At 33.7% G+C, this 15,583-nt stretch overlaps 2 protein-coding genes across 3 annotated transcripts; both read left to right on the top strand.

Annotated features, from left to right (window-relative positions):
- The first annotated feature begins 604 nt into the window (after positions 1 to 604).
- Positions 605 to 3,838, top strand: LOC135685243 (c-Myc-binding protein). The gene is made up of 6 exons (XM_065201115.2): positions 605 to 765; positions 1,131 to 1,203; positions 2,330 to 2,378; positions 2,986 to 3,115; positions 3,257 to 3,292; positions 3,607 to 3,838. Exons 1-6 carry the CDS (start codon positions 730 to 732, stop codon positions 3,619 to 3,621), a joined length of 339 nt encoding a protein of 112 aa, XP_065057187.1. The 5' UTR covers positions 605 to 729; the 3' UTR covers positions 3,622 to 3,838.
- Positions 3,839 to 5,083: 1,245 nt separating this feature from the next.
- LOC148958447 (uncharacterized) lies at positions 5,084 to 15,039 on the top strand. 2 transcript variants are annotated; one of them, XM_089112669.1, is made up of 3 exons: positions 5,084 to 5,337; positions 6,857 to 7,084; positions 9,920 to 15,039. In XM_089112669.1, the coding sequence occupies exons 1-2, from the start codon at positions 5,198 to 5,200 to the stop codon at positions 7,065 to 7,067; spliced, it is 351 nt and encodes a 116-aa protein (XP_088968795.1). In that variant the 5' UTR covers positions 5,084 to 5,197; the 3' UTR covers positions 7,068 to 7,084; positions 9,920 to 15,039. The 2 variants fall into 2 exon arrangements, with proteins under 2 accessions (XP_088968795.1, XP_088968794.1); XM_089112668.1 differs by lacking the exon at positions 9,920 to 15,039 and having other exon boundaries at positions 6,857 to 8,193.
- The last annotated feature ends 544 nt before the right edge of the window (positions 15,040 to 15,583 follow it).

The following is a 15,583-nucleotide window of genomic DNA, read 5'->3' as shown; positions in this document are numbered from 1 at the left end:
TCAATGCCAAGAAAGAAATCAAACGAAAGCCTTATTTTTTAGATCAGTGGTTCTCGTTCTACTGTTTCGGCTCGTTTTTCCAGAAAATTTTCTATAAGACTTTACAAAAAAATTACCAATACTTGCATTTGTGATGTTGTAAATTTTTCTCAGAATAGCCCCTGATAGAGCTGAAACTCAAGTGGCAAAAGTTTTACTGAAGATATTTTTCCCCTTTTGACAAAAGTACCCATCGAAGCGATGGTTTATTATCATTAATATTAATATAGATATAATGAAGTTAGAAAATACAGCATATCATTATACAGGATCAAACACAAAGAAAATGCGCCTGAGTAAACTTTCTGAAAATTTTCTAACCTATTATTGCAAAAAAAAAGTGAGGGGGGACTATAGCCCAATGGCTGCGCGGTGCCTGTATAGCTTCACATCAACATAAAAATTTCCACCAAAAGCCAACCAGAAATCCAATTCAAAAATATAGCCGAGAATTTAAATAAATTTTCAGAAATTACTGGTGGTACTAGTCACCCTTCTATCCCTTCGTCAGTGGTTTCGTTGCGGTTAGTAGTTGCGGTCGATGCGACAACGCCAATCTCTTTTTGAAATCGAGGTAAATCAAACTAGAGTGGTTGCTTGTCTGATTGAATCATTAGAAACGACAAACGCAGGCCTTAGAAACAGAAGCGGAGCTGGTCAGTATCAAAATATCTATCTCACACTTGATTCATGATGCCCGCAACTTCAGGAAATACTGCTGGAAAGGTATCTGTCATTTTTTTTCTTAATGAAATAGGTGCTTAAAAAAATCAACTTTGGGTAACAACACTTTTTCTGGGCCTGTTGATCAGGGTAAACATTTTAAGCAAGTATTCTGATTCATCATACGTAAATATTCTTTAAGCTATTAGTGCCCTTTATTATGCTAACAAAATGATGTGTCTGCTTTTCTAGTCACTTTTTTGATTAAAGTTTTGTTTATTTTGCCTAATTGCCTAATCTTTAGCTTTGAAAACGATTAGTTTATATGATATAATAATTATTTGGCTCATTTTTCTGTTTCTTTGCTATATACATGGCATGACACCAGTTTTCAAACTTAATTTTGTACAAGCTTTCTTTCCTTTCAGCCAGCTGATTCAAAAAGAGAGGAATTCCGAAAGTATCTTGAAAAAGCAGGAGTACTTGATGCGCTGACAAGAGGTTGCATGAGTTCTTGACTTTTGGAGATATCTCAGATATAATTAGATCGCTAACAATTATATTTGTGATACTCTCATTTTTTATAACAAACTGGCTATAAGAAACGAGTACTGGACAGTCAGAAAAAGTTCAGAAACTTCAGTACCTGAGGCAAAAAAATTAAATCATGATAAAACTGAGAACAACAAAATTTTGTAAAATCCAAAAACATGATTGTTCTGCTGGCCTAGAACTTAAGATACAAGGGATAAAAATGTACTTCCCACATCTAAATACAGCATCAGAACGAAGTGAATCTCTTGTTGTGATAAAAAAGGTCACAAACATTTCATAACATCATTCATAACATCACAATTAAGAAACTCTTAAGAAACCACGAGTATTGAAATTTCCACAACATTAAAAAACTGGAGTACTCAACATTGACCTTTGTTTCTTAAAAAAATAATGAGTGTATGCTCAAAGAGTTACTTTCACTCTTAACAAAAAACCCACAAAAGTTTTAAAATTTCAGCTCATATGAAAGCCTGCTTAGGTTTTATTGTAACCAAAAATATTTGAATTTTTGAAATTTTTCTCATGTTATAAGTTGATGAAAATTTGCATGTGCGGGTACAATAATCATAAAACATTTGTCACTTCAAATGTATTTGAAAAACTTGTTGAAATTTTTTAAGGTTTTGTCCTTTAAGTTTCACATAAATGTCCATAAGTACTTCAAATTAATGAATGGTATTCTTGTCTATGTTATCAATGTTTTTTTGGCAAACTCATTAAGCACTTTCTGTTGTAGAAGCCAATGATGTATGCTTACCAGTTATAATTTCATTAACACATACAATGTCTAGATAGTGGTAGCAATAACAGCATATTTAATTTGAGCACTGGCTACCTCAAATTTTGCAAGCATTGCCTCAAGAGTACACAGTGCCACATTTCAGCTTTGAACATTCCTAAAAAATACCCTTGCTTTTAGCCATATAAATTATTAAGTAAAGGTTATTAAACTATCATTTTGTTCAATTTTTGCTTCTCAGGATTATGAACATTTTAAACTTTGCCTATGTCACAAAATATTTACCAGAAGACCCATTACCAACAAAATTAAAGTTTTTTTTCTTTTTAGTCCTTGTTGCACTGTATGAAGAACCAGAAAAACCAAATAATGCATTGGAGTATCCTTTTATTACATGTACCTAAACCTAAAGTATTTTATTATAGTAATTTAATATTTATCATAAATTTACCATATATTATTTTTGAAAGTATGTGCATACGTTTGGCTTGGTAGCTTGATTGGTATTGAATGTGTGAAAAAATTTGTGTAAAATCAATTTTAAAAATAACTTGCTACCTTGTGTGTTTGTTATCTATAAAACTGATATTTTAGTAAACAACCTTTCCCTATTTGTTTAATTTGTGAGTTTCCTATAAATGACAGAATTGAAGTTAAATACATGATTTCTTCAGGCAAGGGAAGTTTGACTACTGTATACCTGGATTAGTCAAAAATCTTTATTTATTTATTTATTTTATTCCTGAAAAATTTATCACAAAGCATATTGGTTGCATTAAATTTTAAGAGAAAATTAGATAGTAGGTTTGCAGATTATCCTTCCTTTGGGATTATAATTTGAATTGTGGCATGATAATTACTTGCTTTTATTTTATTCACAGTGGTAGGGCTTTGCCAAAACAGATTAGACTTTTTTGAGCTTGTCAAATAACTCTATTAGGTTCTGTGTACGGACAAGAATTTGTGTCTCCCTTAACCTTGTGTAGCTTCCTACGTTATCATCTTCATGGAGGACCACCTGAAACAGCAGATGTTGAATCATTGAAATTACAGGTTTCAGAGTTGACTCAAAAGAATGAAGAGCTAACAGAAGAGGTTACCCAGCTAAAGCAGAAGGTACTTCTGCTTTGTATTTCATCACAGTTTAAGTTTGTTTTTCATGTTCTTTGAAAGTGCAACAATTATGTTCTTAAAAAGCTGCCATGTCTATTAGAGAAAGCAAAATTGATTGTTTCATGATTTTGTTTCCATTTCTAGCTTGAGCAATATGAACCAAAAAATGGAAATGAGCAGGTATATATTCCAGTCCACTTTGTTTCGTGTTAGTTTATAAAGTATGAAGTATTTTTCGAGAGGAACATCATGTTATTTTCTTGAAGTGTAACAGTTACTCCTTGGATGGTGCTATGGAAATAATTATATAGCAAGTGAAAATATTCATTAAACAGCTGTTAAATTCTACAACCCTTTTGTTTGTTGTGTTTTTCACTTACGGAACTAAGTATCATTTATAACTACTGTATGGTTGCTAGTAAAACATAACTACCAAAGCTTTACAAAGGAAGGTACTTTGCTGGTGATAACATTCTTTATCCTCTTCTTTTCAGGCTCAAGAAAGTTGATTGTTTAGACAAGACTTGTAAATAGTAAACTTACTTGTTCTGTTTTATCCGTGGTTCAAAGAGGAGCTTGTCAGCTAATAGCTTTTCTCTTCAAGATTATATTTTGACCACTGGATTCATTTATAACCACTGGATTGATGCACTTAGATGCAATGTTCGTAATGTGTTTTGTTGGGTCTTAAAGTTGTATTTGTAATAAACTTTGATCGTGCCATCACTTTCCTTTTGTTTTCTTTTTCTGGCTTTTACTGTCATCCACTTCTTAGATTCATAGTCTGATTTGTTAGAGAGAAGTCTTCAAGGATTACATATCATATGATTTACCAATAAGGGAGTTCTGAAGATTGTATATTTAAGGTTGACCAAGGAGGCGTTTCCCAGGAAAAGTTTTGTTGTATATAAACAGAAAAAAAGTATTTAGGAATTAGAGCATACAAGAGGAAATTATAGTCCAATGTATGGGTATAAAAAATAATCAATTGGCATATTTACTCAGAAATCCATCAAAACATTTTGATGAGCTTGACAGATTCTGCTTGAATCAAATAAAATGCCCTAAAGGCCAGAAAACAGGCTCTATCATTTTTATCATAAAATATCCAGGGAGAAGACCAGTAATTTTTAGAATAAAGTTCAGTAACGGTGACATAGTAAAAATGTATGACCAATAACCTATAGCTACGAATATGCAAAGTCAGTATCATGCATCAAAAACTGGCTGATTCGTGCTTTTGCCTCTTTCAAAATCAAACCACTGTAATTTGGTCTTGGTTTGGTCCTCAACTCTCTGAACAGAGTCAAATTAGCTTGAAATCTTCTGTTGGTCATAAACTTTTAAGATCTTGGCAGATTTTGCACTAATACGGTTATTTTGCGCTATTCAGGCCATGTGGTCAACCTTCAAACATCTTTAAAATAGATAGATTTATGATTACACATTTGTATGTACTCAATGTCTCTTCCATAAAATTTCATTTTATCTAAAAAGCATTTGAGATGTCTACACAGTGGCATCGCTTGACCTTCTGGACTGGGGGTGGGGGGTCATCAATAGATAAATTTACAGACGAAGACATAGATGGAGAAAAACTTAGGTGCTATTTCTCCTACTGATAGATGGTTTTACCAACAAAGTAAGAATTTTGTAGACAGACTGAAGATTTACTGACGAATTCGTGAAGTATTGGAGGTGTGTTGCACCCCATACATCCCCTTCCCCCGCTAGCTACGCCCCTGTGTCTTCATTTTCCTTGAGAGACCTTGAGATGCTGTTCCACAGCTTTACCAAAATGTTTGCAACTGAATTTTTTGTTTAAAAAATTGACATAACCTGAAAAATTTATCAGCATATCATCGATGCATCACCAATTCACAAATTATCAAATTCACATTTTAAACATCTAACTGTTGTGATTGTGAACTACATCGACAATTAAACTACATTCTATTGGTCGAATACCTACTTAAAAAGAACTCCAAGGAGATAATAATAATCATCATCCGTCACCTTTATTTACATGCGGAGGAGACGTCACCAGCGAAACAATAAATTCAATTCAACTGATGGTTTTTAGTAATGGCGGTCAAAGAGACCCGAAGCAGCGAGAAAACACTCAAGATCCTTTCGGATTTATCACAAGAGCATGAGATGCTTATACTTAAAAGACAGGCTCTTCTACAAATACAAAAGCACACGGAAAAGGAAATAGATATAAGGTTGGTAGGTTTTACGTCAGTGGAATTTTCAGTTTTCGCTCTTGTCCTAGCTGCCACAAGTTTGCATCAGACAAAATACTTTAATAAAAACAATTACATACATACCTGAAAATAACGGAAGGTAGCCTTTTGATGCTGTAGGTGTTGGCGAATATGTGTCAATAAAAAGCTAATAAAGCAGATAACGATAGCAATGTTGAAAGTCATTTTTGATAATAATAAAGACACTTGGTTCTAAAAGAATGTCTGAAATCCTTATGCCTCTTTTATTAAATCTGATATACTCTATGAATCAAATCTAGCCACTCTAAATTTGTTTAAGGCTAACTGAATAGCTGGACACTACACTGCTCACGCTAAACCTATTATTAAACATTTACAGCTATGTTACTTTTAGAGACATTACAGGCCCCAGACTTCAAAATTTGGGTATGCATGGAAAACACATTATCCACACAATAATTTTTCCTCAAATTCCGCCCATGCATTTTTGCAAATTTAGATAAATCTGCGCAATTGCAGCATTGACTTTTGAGTGTATCCTGTAAACAGTTCACCACGAGGCTTTTTTTTATATATATATATTCGGTATAAAAACTTACACAACAAATTATGTACCGAAAACAGTACGTACGAACTACCAGTTGTGTGAATGTATTGGAAAGTTTAACTCGATTATATTTTTGTTAAGGTCATTTGGGAGGTCTTTATCACCATATAATAAAAGTTCTATCAAAACCTCATTTGAAAGATCGTTATATCCTAATGATTGTACTAATTCAAAGACTCTAGCAAGAATATTTTGTCGTTCAATTTCAAAGGCAGGGCAGAGCAACAAAAACTTTTCCGACGTCTCGATACCATCGTTGTTAGGCACATTGGGTTTATGGAATCCCTAAAATTGTGCTTGAATTTATTAAAGCTTAATTTGCTAAGACACACTCTATCTATAAGGCTTACAAATGCTATCTATTTAAAAATAAAATCTCGCAACTTTTAACCTGCTGTTTTGGAACATGATTTGTTCCCGCCAAGCATAAGTGGCAGAAAATAATTCCCTGTGCACAAAAAATACTTTGTACTCTTGTACATACCCAAGACATTTAAGCTGATTGTTCCAAAAACAACCATTTTTACCAATTTACTTGCAACAAATAAAAAAGAGTACACAGCTGCTATATAAGAAATCTTCATCTCAATGGTCAGGCTCAATGTTCAGAGTTCAGGTTCATTATATTTCAATTTCCACAACATATCTACAAAATACTAAATGAAATGTACAAATCAATTTAAACAGTTATTATCACAGTTATAAGTGGAGCACAACTTCATTGTTCCAAGGTTTTTCTCTTTTAGCAGCCTTCACAAACTTGAAATGGCTAGATCTTACTTCTGAAGTCATCAGGCTTTACAACCTCTTTTTCTACAGTATTATTCTCTACTATTCATCAGTGAACTTAACAAAAGTTGACCCTCCTGAAATATGCTTTTAACTGCTTGTAACATATTTTCTATCAAGGAAAACAAACAAGCAAGAGGATATCAAAATTGCAAAGAGAAGAAACAAAAAGATTTTTGATGATTTAGATGCTGCTCAAAGACTACTTAAAGAAGCATCATATTCCATATCTGAAAACAGACTGCAAGCTCTCCAAGATCAATATTTTGAGCTTATCAAAAACAAATTTCCAGATTGGCTAAAGGATGTTGAGGCAACAGTTGAACCATAGATTAATTTCTGAAAAATGTAAGTTTTAACTCTATTTACCTAATTGTACTTTTCTCAACAATTTGGTTGCTAAATGTCTTATCCAGGAACAGAAAAGTCTAGCAAAATATGGTCACTTAAAATATTTAATTTTCATTTGCTAAATATCCCAGAATTGTTGCCATTGAAGCCTATTGATTGAGAAAGGTGTACAATTTTATAAAATGTTTCCCTCTTACTTGAAAATATTCCAGTTTCATCTTTCTTTCTTAGAATAGGAAATTTCAGGATATGTCTGTGTATGCTAGAACAGTTGTTTGTAGGAAAAGAAACAAGGAAGAGATTCAGTAATTATCCAATTTGGTAACAGAAAAGCTACCAGACTCATCAGAAGTTATTTTATTGGAGAGTCTCAGAATTCATGAGCTATAATTTGCCTGCAGCTTTATAGGTTTTGTTCAAAAGAAAATTTGATTTAAATGTTTATAATTATCAATGATGATCATTGAGGTTTACCTTCCTGTTCCCTGAACCCCATATTTGCATAAAGGAATGTCCAAAATATCATTACCAAAATTTTTTAAAAGACCAGGCTAGAAATATTTCTTGAATAAAGCTTTTTTCCATGCCAACAATCTCCACCTTTGATGCCAACAATGGCATCCATGCCATCATTTTTTCCATGCCAACAATGGACATTTGAAGTTTTGCTTTTACCACCAGATAGAATTGATGCTTTGCAATATATTACAATTCACTTAACATTATTATTGGTATTTTGCATTTTATCATCCACAAGTTATATTTATCATCCAATCGGATACTCACGTTATGATTAAAACATAGAATATATTTTTAAAAAATAGTTGTATGTAATTTACTTGAAAATTTTTACGGTGTTTTTGTCATGAAATTGATGTTAACTTATGACACACACATAAATTATGAAACTTCTTAAATTATGAAAATATATAAGATTGTTAACTGTTTATCTTTCTAAAATCAAGCTGTTACATTTCTTGGGAAATTGATGTACTTCAATTTTACTGGATGCTTTAATAACTTGAATGAATTCTATGTTTCTGAATTGTCTTTTGTTATTTGGACCAGCTCAATTGATATGTCTTTTGTTATTTGCAACATTGATAGTTACGTGTTTTTATTGTCGTTTCCATAGTAAAAAAGTTAACAGGTAGAAATATTGTACTGAACCCTGATCTATATGTTACTTTAAATAAACAACTTTATTTGGAACAAAGTTCTTTGCTTTAAGTTAATGAACTTTTTCATTGGAAATTTGGATTTAGAAAATTGAAGTGAATAGCAAACATGACAAAACAAGAGCAGAATGAAATGATTATGTGTCTGACATGCCTCAAATTATGATGTGTGAATAGATTCTTGATAAAACCACCATTTGCAGTGAGATCTAACAAAATTATGTTACAGAAGCCATCAATGTATAAAAATCCCAAGGCCAAAGGTTTGCCGAATCATAGAGAATGCGAAGGGATTATTCGTTTCATAAAAGGCGAAAGGGGTTCAGGGGTTGAAAGGGGACACCAATTTTTTACGGAATCTACTTTCGATTTTGATACAATGAGGGCTGAGTTTTTATCATATGTCAAATGAATAAAAGGGCCGATAAGTACAAAGAATGTATTGGCCAAGGGTGTGATCACATCCCAGCATCCTTTGCATTATTGTCACTCTGTGGTAGGGGATCCTCCGCATGTTTCATGAAAGACGCAAGTTTATACGAGGGGTGCGCTTTAAGCGCTCGTAAACACTTTTCACACTTTTGGAGATTATAAACGTATATAAGTCCTCATCCTTCAAAAATACCTTCAAATTTCGTTCAGTTCTAGGCAGCTGTATACCAACTGTGCATGAATCGAGGCAACTGTATACCAACTACTAAGGGAATGTTTAAGATGTTCTCCATCTGGAAGCAATATTTTTTTCGATAGGTTGCTGTATATGTTGGTTTTCTTCAGGATAAATGTGAATTTTGTTTTTATTTCATGTGAAGTTCACTATTTTATCTACCTCTCTATCTTTATCTATATTGCGTCCATATCTAAATCAATTTGCATTGATGCGAAGGAGTTGCTGACCAAAAATGAAAATTAAAATAAAAACTGAAAATTCCTAATTAGAAAAGCTTCTAAAATACATAATCCAATTACTGTTTACTATGATCTTCTAACTTGAAGAAATCTCTGATTATTTTATCGTTACCATTAACTTCAATTTCAATTTACATGTCGATTCTGTTTGAATTCCCTATATCATGACTGCTTTATGGTACGAATTTCGTGTCCAAACCAAACTTTTGTTCTAGCGGTAGTAAATTTAGTTCAAAAGACCTTTGTTATAAATCAAAGGTATTTTGTCACTGGAATATCGATTTAATGATAATGTACCAAATCCTCGTATCTCTAAGAATGAATCAACCGGGAAAATTGAATCGTAGAGTAATCTACTCGACATGAATAAGAGCAATGTCCTTACACGAAGCCTTCATTATAATGTGAAATTAAAGATGCTTTAAAATGCACTATGTGTTAGTAAATATTGACTATCTTGTCCGTTTAATTGATGTAAAACGTCAATTTTAAATCTTCGTGCAATCTTTCTTCGGTTTTAGGCCTCAGTTTGAATGCCTATTTCAACATCGTATTTGTTGTTTGTGTTAAACAATTTTAGAAACTTTAACAACTTATATCACTGAGTCACATTGAAATGATTAAGTGTGTTCATAGGAAAACATTTTGTGCAATGTCTAGTCTCACTTTTTGCCATTTGGAATCAATATTGATTGTTATTTATTTTTATCACATCCAATGTTAATCATAAATGTAATCTTGTCAGGTAAAGCGAGGGTTCAAGAAAAAACAAAGCCTCAGTTCTGATGTGCCAGTTACACTGAAAATGCGTCGTTCGTGCGAAAGGAAACTTAAAACGAAAATATTTACATATTATGGTAGCCTTAAAGTTCTAGTTTGTTAAGCAAGTAATCAAACAATACTTTGAAATGAGGTGTGGATCCAAATCATGAGGAAATTGCTGAAAAGCTCGGCCATTTCAATGCAAAATGCTAGTAGCCACAACCTTATCCTTTTCATTCTTAACGAATCTAAGGTCATGCAAAAATGTTATGAAGTAAAAATTTACTCTGTCATGAAGTACGAAACGCATCGTTATCTTCTCCCTCCATTCCCAGCATTTTTTCCAGGTCTGAGATTTTACAAAGATTTTACTGACGGAAAAATGCTTCCCATTGAAAGAACGATGGAAAATATTACAGAGACCGCTCTACTTTGTGGCCAAAAGATTGTCGCATATTTAAGAGCTCGCAAATCTTTTTGAAACAACTTTTCATTATCCTAAAGATCTATCAAAAGTAATTTATAATCCATTTTCGTAAATCTTCAGAACCTTCTTTTTCAGTGTTAGCTTCGATTGCGAGAAGTGTTTATAAAGATTATCTTGAAAAAACTTTTTGCTATGTTTATGATCTACGTATGACAAGACCTATTTCACAATGCTATTCATAATGATCAAAGATGATGAATTAGGATTTAGGCATTTGAAGTATGAATCACAGCTTTTCGATAGAAGAAGATATATATTTGTAGGCAAAACTAAACCTAGTGGATGATAGATTAGAACATTCTCGGTTTTGCAAAGCTCTTTTGTGATCCGTTCAAGAGATATTGACTGTGTAGAGTTGATTCTATTGCAACTTGTGTTTGCTACACTTCTTAAATGCTCCGAAGAAAAGCAAAATCGCACCTCCTTCCCGGATGCGGTTGATCAATGAATTTGGGATTTATTCAAAGTTTTAATCGCATTGCAAGTAAACCTGACAGTTTGCTGAGTACTCGAAACTTCAGTCCCGCTTTGAAGACAGGCGATTTTGACTAATTCTCTTGGTAAATATGAAGATTGTGGCGTCAGCTGTAAAAACATATTTGTAACCATTCAGTGGAAGTTTATCGTAGCAAGTTCATGCAAGGTCTGTTGGTGTAGCATATCAAAAGAGTGCTTTTTCAAGTAGAAATGCTGCCGAGATTGGCAAGCACTTATATGGTTCTGATTAACACGAGTAGCCGAAGCTAAATCATGTATAAACATTATTCAGACGAAAGATTGGCCTAAAGAAAATATGAACATGCAGCGAATATGCCCTAGAGCGTTCTTTCTTACAACGTTCGTCATTGCAGTTTAAAATGATGTCATCTTTGTTTGTCATCAACTGTATATTCCAAGTGCAATAAGTTTGTGTCCATACACAAGTTTTTTAAGCCAGTGGCGGATTTAAGGGGGGCAACTAGGGGCAGTTGCCCCTCCCTCAATGAGTTGAAGCAACCCGGGCCCTTTTTTTGGAAATTGTGCGCCCCTTTTGAAGAATGAGAATCAGATGAAAAAGGTTCTTGGACCGATAGGTTAATTTGCTCCAAGGATTACCTCAAAGTTATGTTGTTTATTCTGAAAAGGTATCTGAAATTGTTGTATACAGCGTACTTTCGTAGCCAATTTTTAAAAATTTTTCAGCGCCCCCACTACCAACTGCCCCTCCTTCAAATTTGCTCTGGATCCGCCCCTGTTGTAAGCAGTCGTAACAATAACTTTCAAACCGAACACAAAAATGATATGAAAAACGACAATATAACTCATCTAGAAAAACGTATGGTCTAGATTTAAAATTTTGAAGGTCTTCGAGATCAACCAGCCCCTAAGTTAACTTTAGATAGATATTGAATACTCATCATCTTATGCGTTGGCCCCTTGGAATTTTCTATCAGACTCTCGACACCCCTGAATCAGACTGGGAGATGGCCAGTTCCTCAGTGGCTAAACCGATCGTTCTGATATCTGCTGATAGCCGTTGCTGCCCATTTAAGCGTTTTTGATAGGTAGGAATGAATATGACCTTCAATAAAAAGGAAAAGCTCAATTTAGTGCGTTTGAATTACATGTCATGGGGGTTATGGGCACACGATCTGTTACTTTTGAAAGAGTGGGTCTCAATTCTTGCATTGTCTTAGTTTTTACTGTTTAACATATAATGAAAATAACAACCCTTTACAATGTTTACAATAAACAAAAAACATTTTCTAACAAAATATCCGGTAAAGATGCTTTTTAGGGGGACATGTTACCACCCAGGGACAGTGGAGCATACTAAGGATCCAAAGGGGCTATAGAGTTGGGGGGCTCAACATGCTTCTGCGTATTTTGTCGCCACCTATTTCTGTTCCACGCTTCCAGTCAGATTATTCTAACAATCAAATGTTCTCATTCATATAATATGTTACACAACATGTTAAACAGTCTGTCTGAAATCAGTAGATTGACGTCTCGACACTTATTTTAACCACGGAACAGATGTCGGACCAGTTTGCTTTTCACGGTCAACTCCAGGGAATATGAGCGTATTTGTTCCCGTAGTGTCACAGTTTTCCAATTGCAAATTTCCTTTTTCTAACCTTTCATTTAAGTGACTGTTCATTAAGCAAATAAATCCTATGTCTTCAATTCACAAATGAAAAGAATTTTCTCTTTGTCACTGCTTAATTGTCTATGCCTAAGTCACTATTCAAATATCATGTTGCATGTATGAAGCTTTAAACTGTTTACAAGTACTGAAATTAGCCTGCAAGGAAGATAAGGATGGTTTAGGGGTGTCCATCCCCAAATGTAATGAAATATTCGCCCAAAAACGAGATTACGATGTAGGAGAGTTTGTCCTGCTAATAAAATTGTTCCTTTGTGCCAGCCTTTATTCAGAAAACTATGTCCATTTTTGCCGAGAGTTGCACAAGTTGAGATCTTCCCATAAAATACATTTCTTGTTTCTTCCCAAGGAATCAGGTGGAATTCGGTTTTAAACAATTACAATATCTATAAAACCAGGGCTAGATTAGGTAGGCCAAATATGATACTTATCTTAGCAAGACTGTATTTTCAACAAATGTCATGGCAAGTTTTTGAAGTGTTTTGCTTCAAGAATTATCTTCTGAAGTTTTATTTAAAGATTATTTGAAGAAAGCTGATGGCAAAAACTTTCCATGTGGCAAAGTGTTATTTTTTTAAGAAATCGCTTTTTACGAGAGTGTTGTGTAGGCAGGGATGTAAGCGTATAGGCAGAGCTGTACACGAACTCCGACTTTCCTGATGATCCCATTGCACCTGGAACTTGTTGTTGCACCTTAAAATTGTTCTATTCTACACACCTGAGCGTGTGCAAAAATACATGTTTTCAGTACCCGTTACCAGTAATTTCGGTTGCAATAATCTAGGTGTGAAAAATATGGAGAAGTGTTAGTAAGTGTTGATAAAATCAACTCTGCTTTTCAAAAATTTCATAATGTTGCTTTCAAAAGCAAATTTTGATTCTCAGTTTTACTCTATAATTTTTATTATGTATTGTTCTAATTAAAGTTTGCTCATTCTAACAGAACTGCTAGTAAGGGTTAAAAGGTCGTCAACATTAATCTTAAAAAGATTCTGATGACTGCTTGCAGAAAGATTTGCTTACTTTTTAGATAAATGTAATCTCAAGCCATTTTGCTCTCGTTTTAAGCAAACATACACTGTAAACAGAACGTTTGTAAATAATATAACAAGTACGGTTTGATCGTGCAATTCAACATAATGTAGAAAACATTCCCTCTAGAAAAAACAGTAATAATTCTATATAGAAAGGTGTTTAAGCAGCTCTTTTCAAAACTGAATGCTTTCTTTGCCTTATAACGTTCCATCATCACTTACCATTCTAGTGTTAGATGGTCTGTTGGTATAGCTGCTTGGTTGTTTGCTTAACATCTAGAACGCAATGATATTTTTCTTGTTTATATCTAGATCAGAGTGGAAGCAAAATATGGACACTTGAGCAATCAATTTTCTTTAATGAGTTTTCAATCTCTGCTCTTTAATTTAATTTCCAAGCTGCCAAACTTGGGAAGGGGACTAGCTCATATCCCTCACTTCACTAAAACTTAGAAATGAGAGCTGTGGTTCTCTATAATTTCTATGTTAGCACAAGGCTGCAGCAATCATGGTGGAAGATAAAGTCACTGCTAGTTTAAAAAATCTCAAATGTCTTTTAAGAGATCTCGAGCGATGATGCTTCTAGATTGAAATTCCTTCTTGTCTGATATTGCCTCTATGCTAATATTTCTTTAAGATTAAAATTAAAAACCACTGAACCTCAATGAAATGTTTCTTTCAGCTACAGTCAGGAAACTCTAAAAAGCAGGACCTATTTTAAAGAAATTTTTAATACAACACATCTATAATTATATATTTTATAGGAAATTTTGTTGTTGCAATCAGTGATGTTGCAATGATTATTTATACTCACAGATTCATATAAAGTGTTTTTGAACAATTTTGTTAAAATCCTTGAAAAACTTTTTCGACAATTGTAGCTAAAAAGGGCAAACCCTTGCGAACCCCAGGTGTCTTAGCCATGCAAGTGTAGCGAGGAAATGCCCCGAATATTGAACACGTGTATAGGCCATGGCGCAGAAATCACAAACAGACAGACGATCAACACAATCAAGATTAACACTTCAAAACAGCAACAAAACAAACAGTAGCTACAAAAATGGAGTCACTATCTCATGTCTTGTCTGGACAGCACAACTAAAACGTTTTATTGGGCTCTTTATCGTTCCTTTTGTTAAGTTAAATGAGCTTCTGCTAGATGCCCAAGGCATGATAGATCAACTGATAAATTGTTACTGACTGAATGTTTTGTCTTCGACAAGATTAAATTACTTAATTTTACAGCAATGCTGACATTTACAGGAGATGTTTTGTTTTTGGTTCAGGGCATGTTTTGCTTTAAGTTTTGATAAAGGAGTCTTTCCGATGGTCATACGAGAATTACAATACATGACCTCTATCGAACTGACGAGGAAAATTCACATTTTGTGAACAAAGCAGGAATCTTGGATAGCCGCAAATAGACATTCTCACAAATCCCAAAATTCAATTCTAAACATTCTCAAAATCAATACTGCACGTTTTTAAATTAATACTACACAAAATTTGTAATACTGTACACTAAAATAGGCCCTGCTAAAAAGGTATCTTCTGGGTACTCTGATAATTCTCTCGATTCCTATCGTACGCTCTCTGCATCTCCGTCAATATTTTTTTGAAATGTATCGCTACAAGCATGGTATTAATCACTTTTAGAGGGTGTGTAGAGGAACGAAAAGAATCCAAAACACTTTCATATTGAAGTTCATTTTTTAAGCAAGAACAATTATGTCAGAAGCCAACAACATTGAGTCCTGTTTTTATATTTATCTTTCACACAAATATTTCTTATCCCATTCCCAATGCAACCAAGAAAAGTCTGATGGTTTAGTTCAGAGTCAACAATGTCACACTGAAAAATACATTTGATAACAAACCAGCCATGGGAAAATAAGAACAGCTGAATTCTACTTTTGCCTGTAATTGGATGTAAAAGTCCAATCTATCTCTATGACGAGAATGCATATTTTTTATTCTTCT

This window comes from Rhopilema esculentum, chromosome 15 (assembly GCF_057945365.1).
Source record: "Rhopilema esculentum isolate cy_ngs chromosome 15, ASM5794536v1, whole genome shotgun sequence".
In the NCBI taxonomy this organism is placed as follows: Eukaryota; Metazoa; Cnidaria; class Scyphozoa; order Rhizostomeae; family Rhizostomatidae; genus Rhopilema; species Rhopilema esculentum.
Note: the sequence above shows the minus strand (reverse complement) of the source record. Positions and strands in the feature narration are given on the sequence as shown.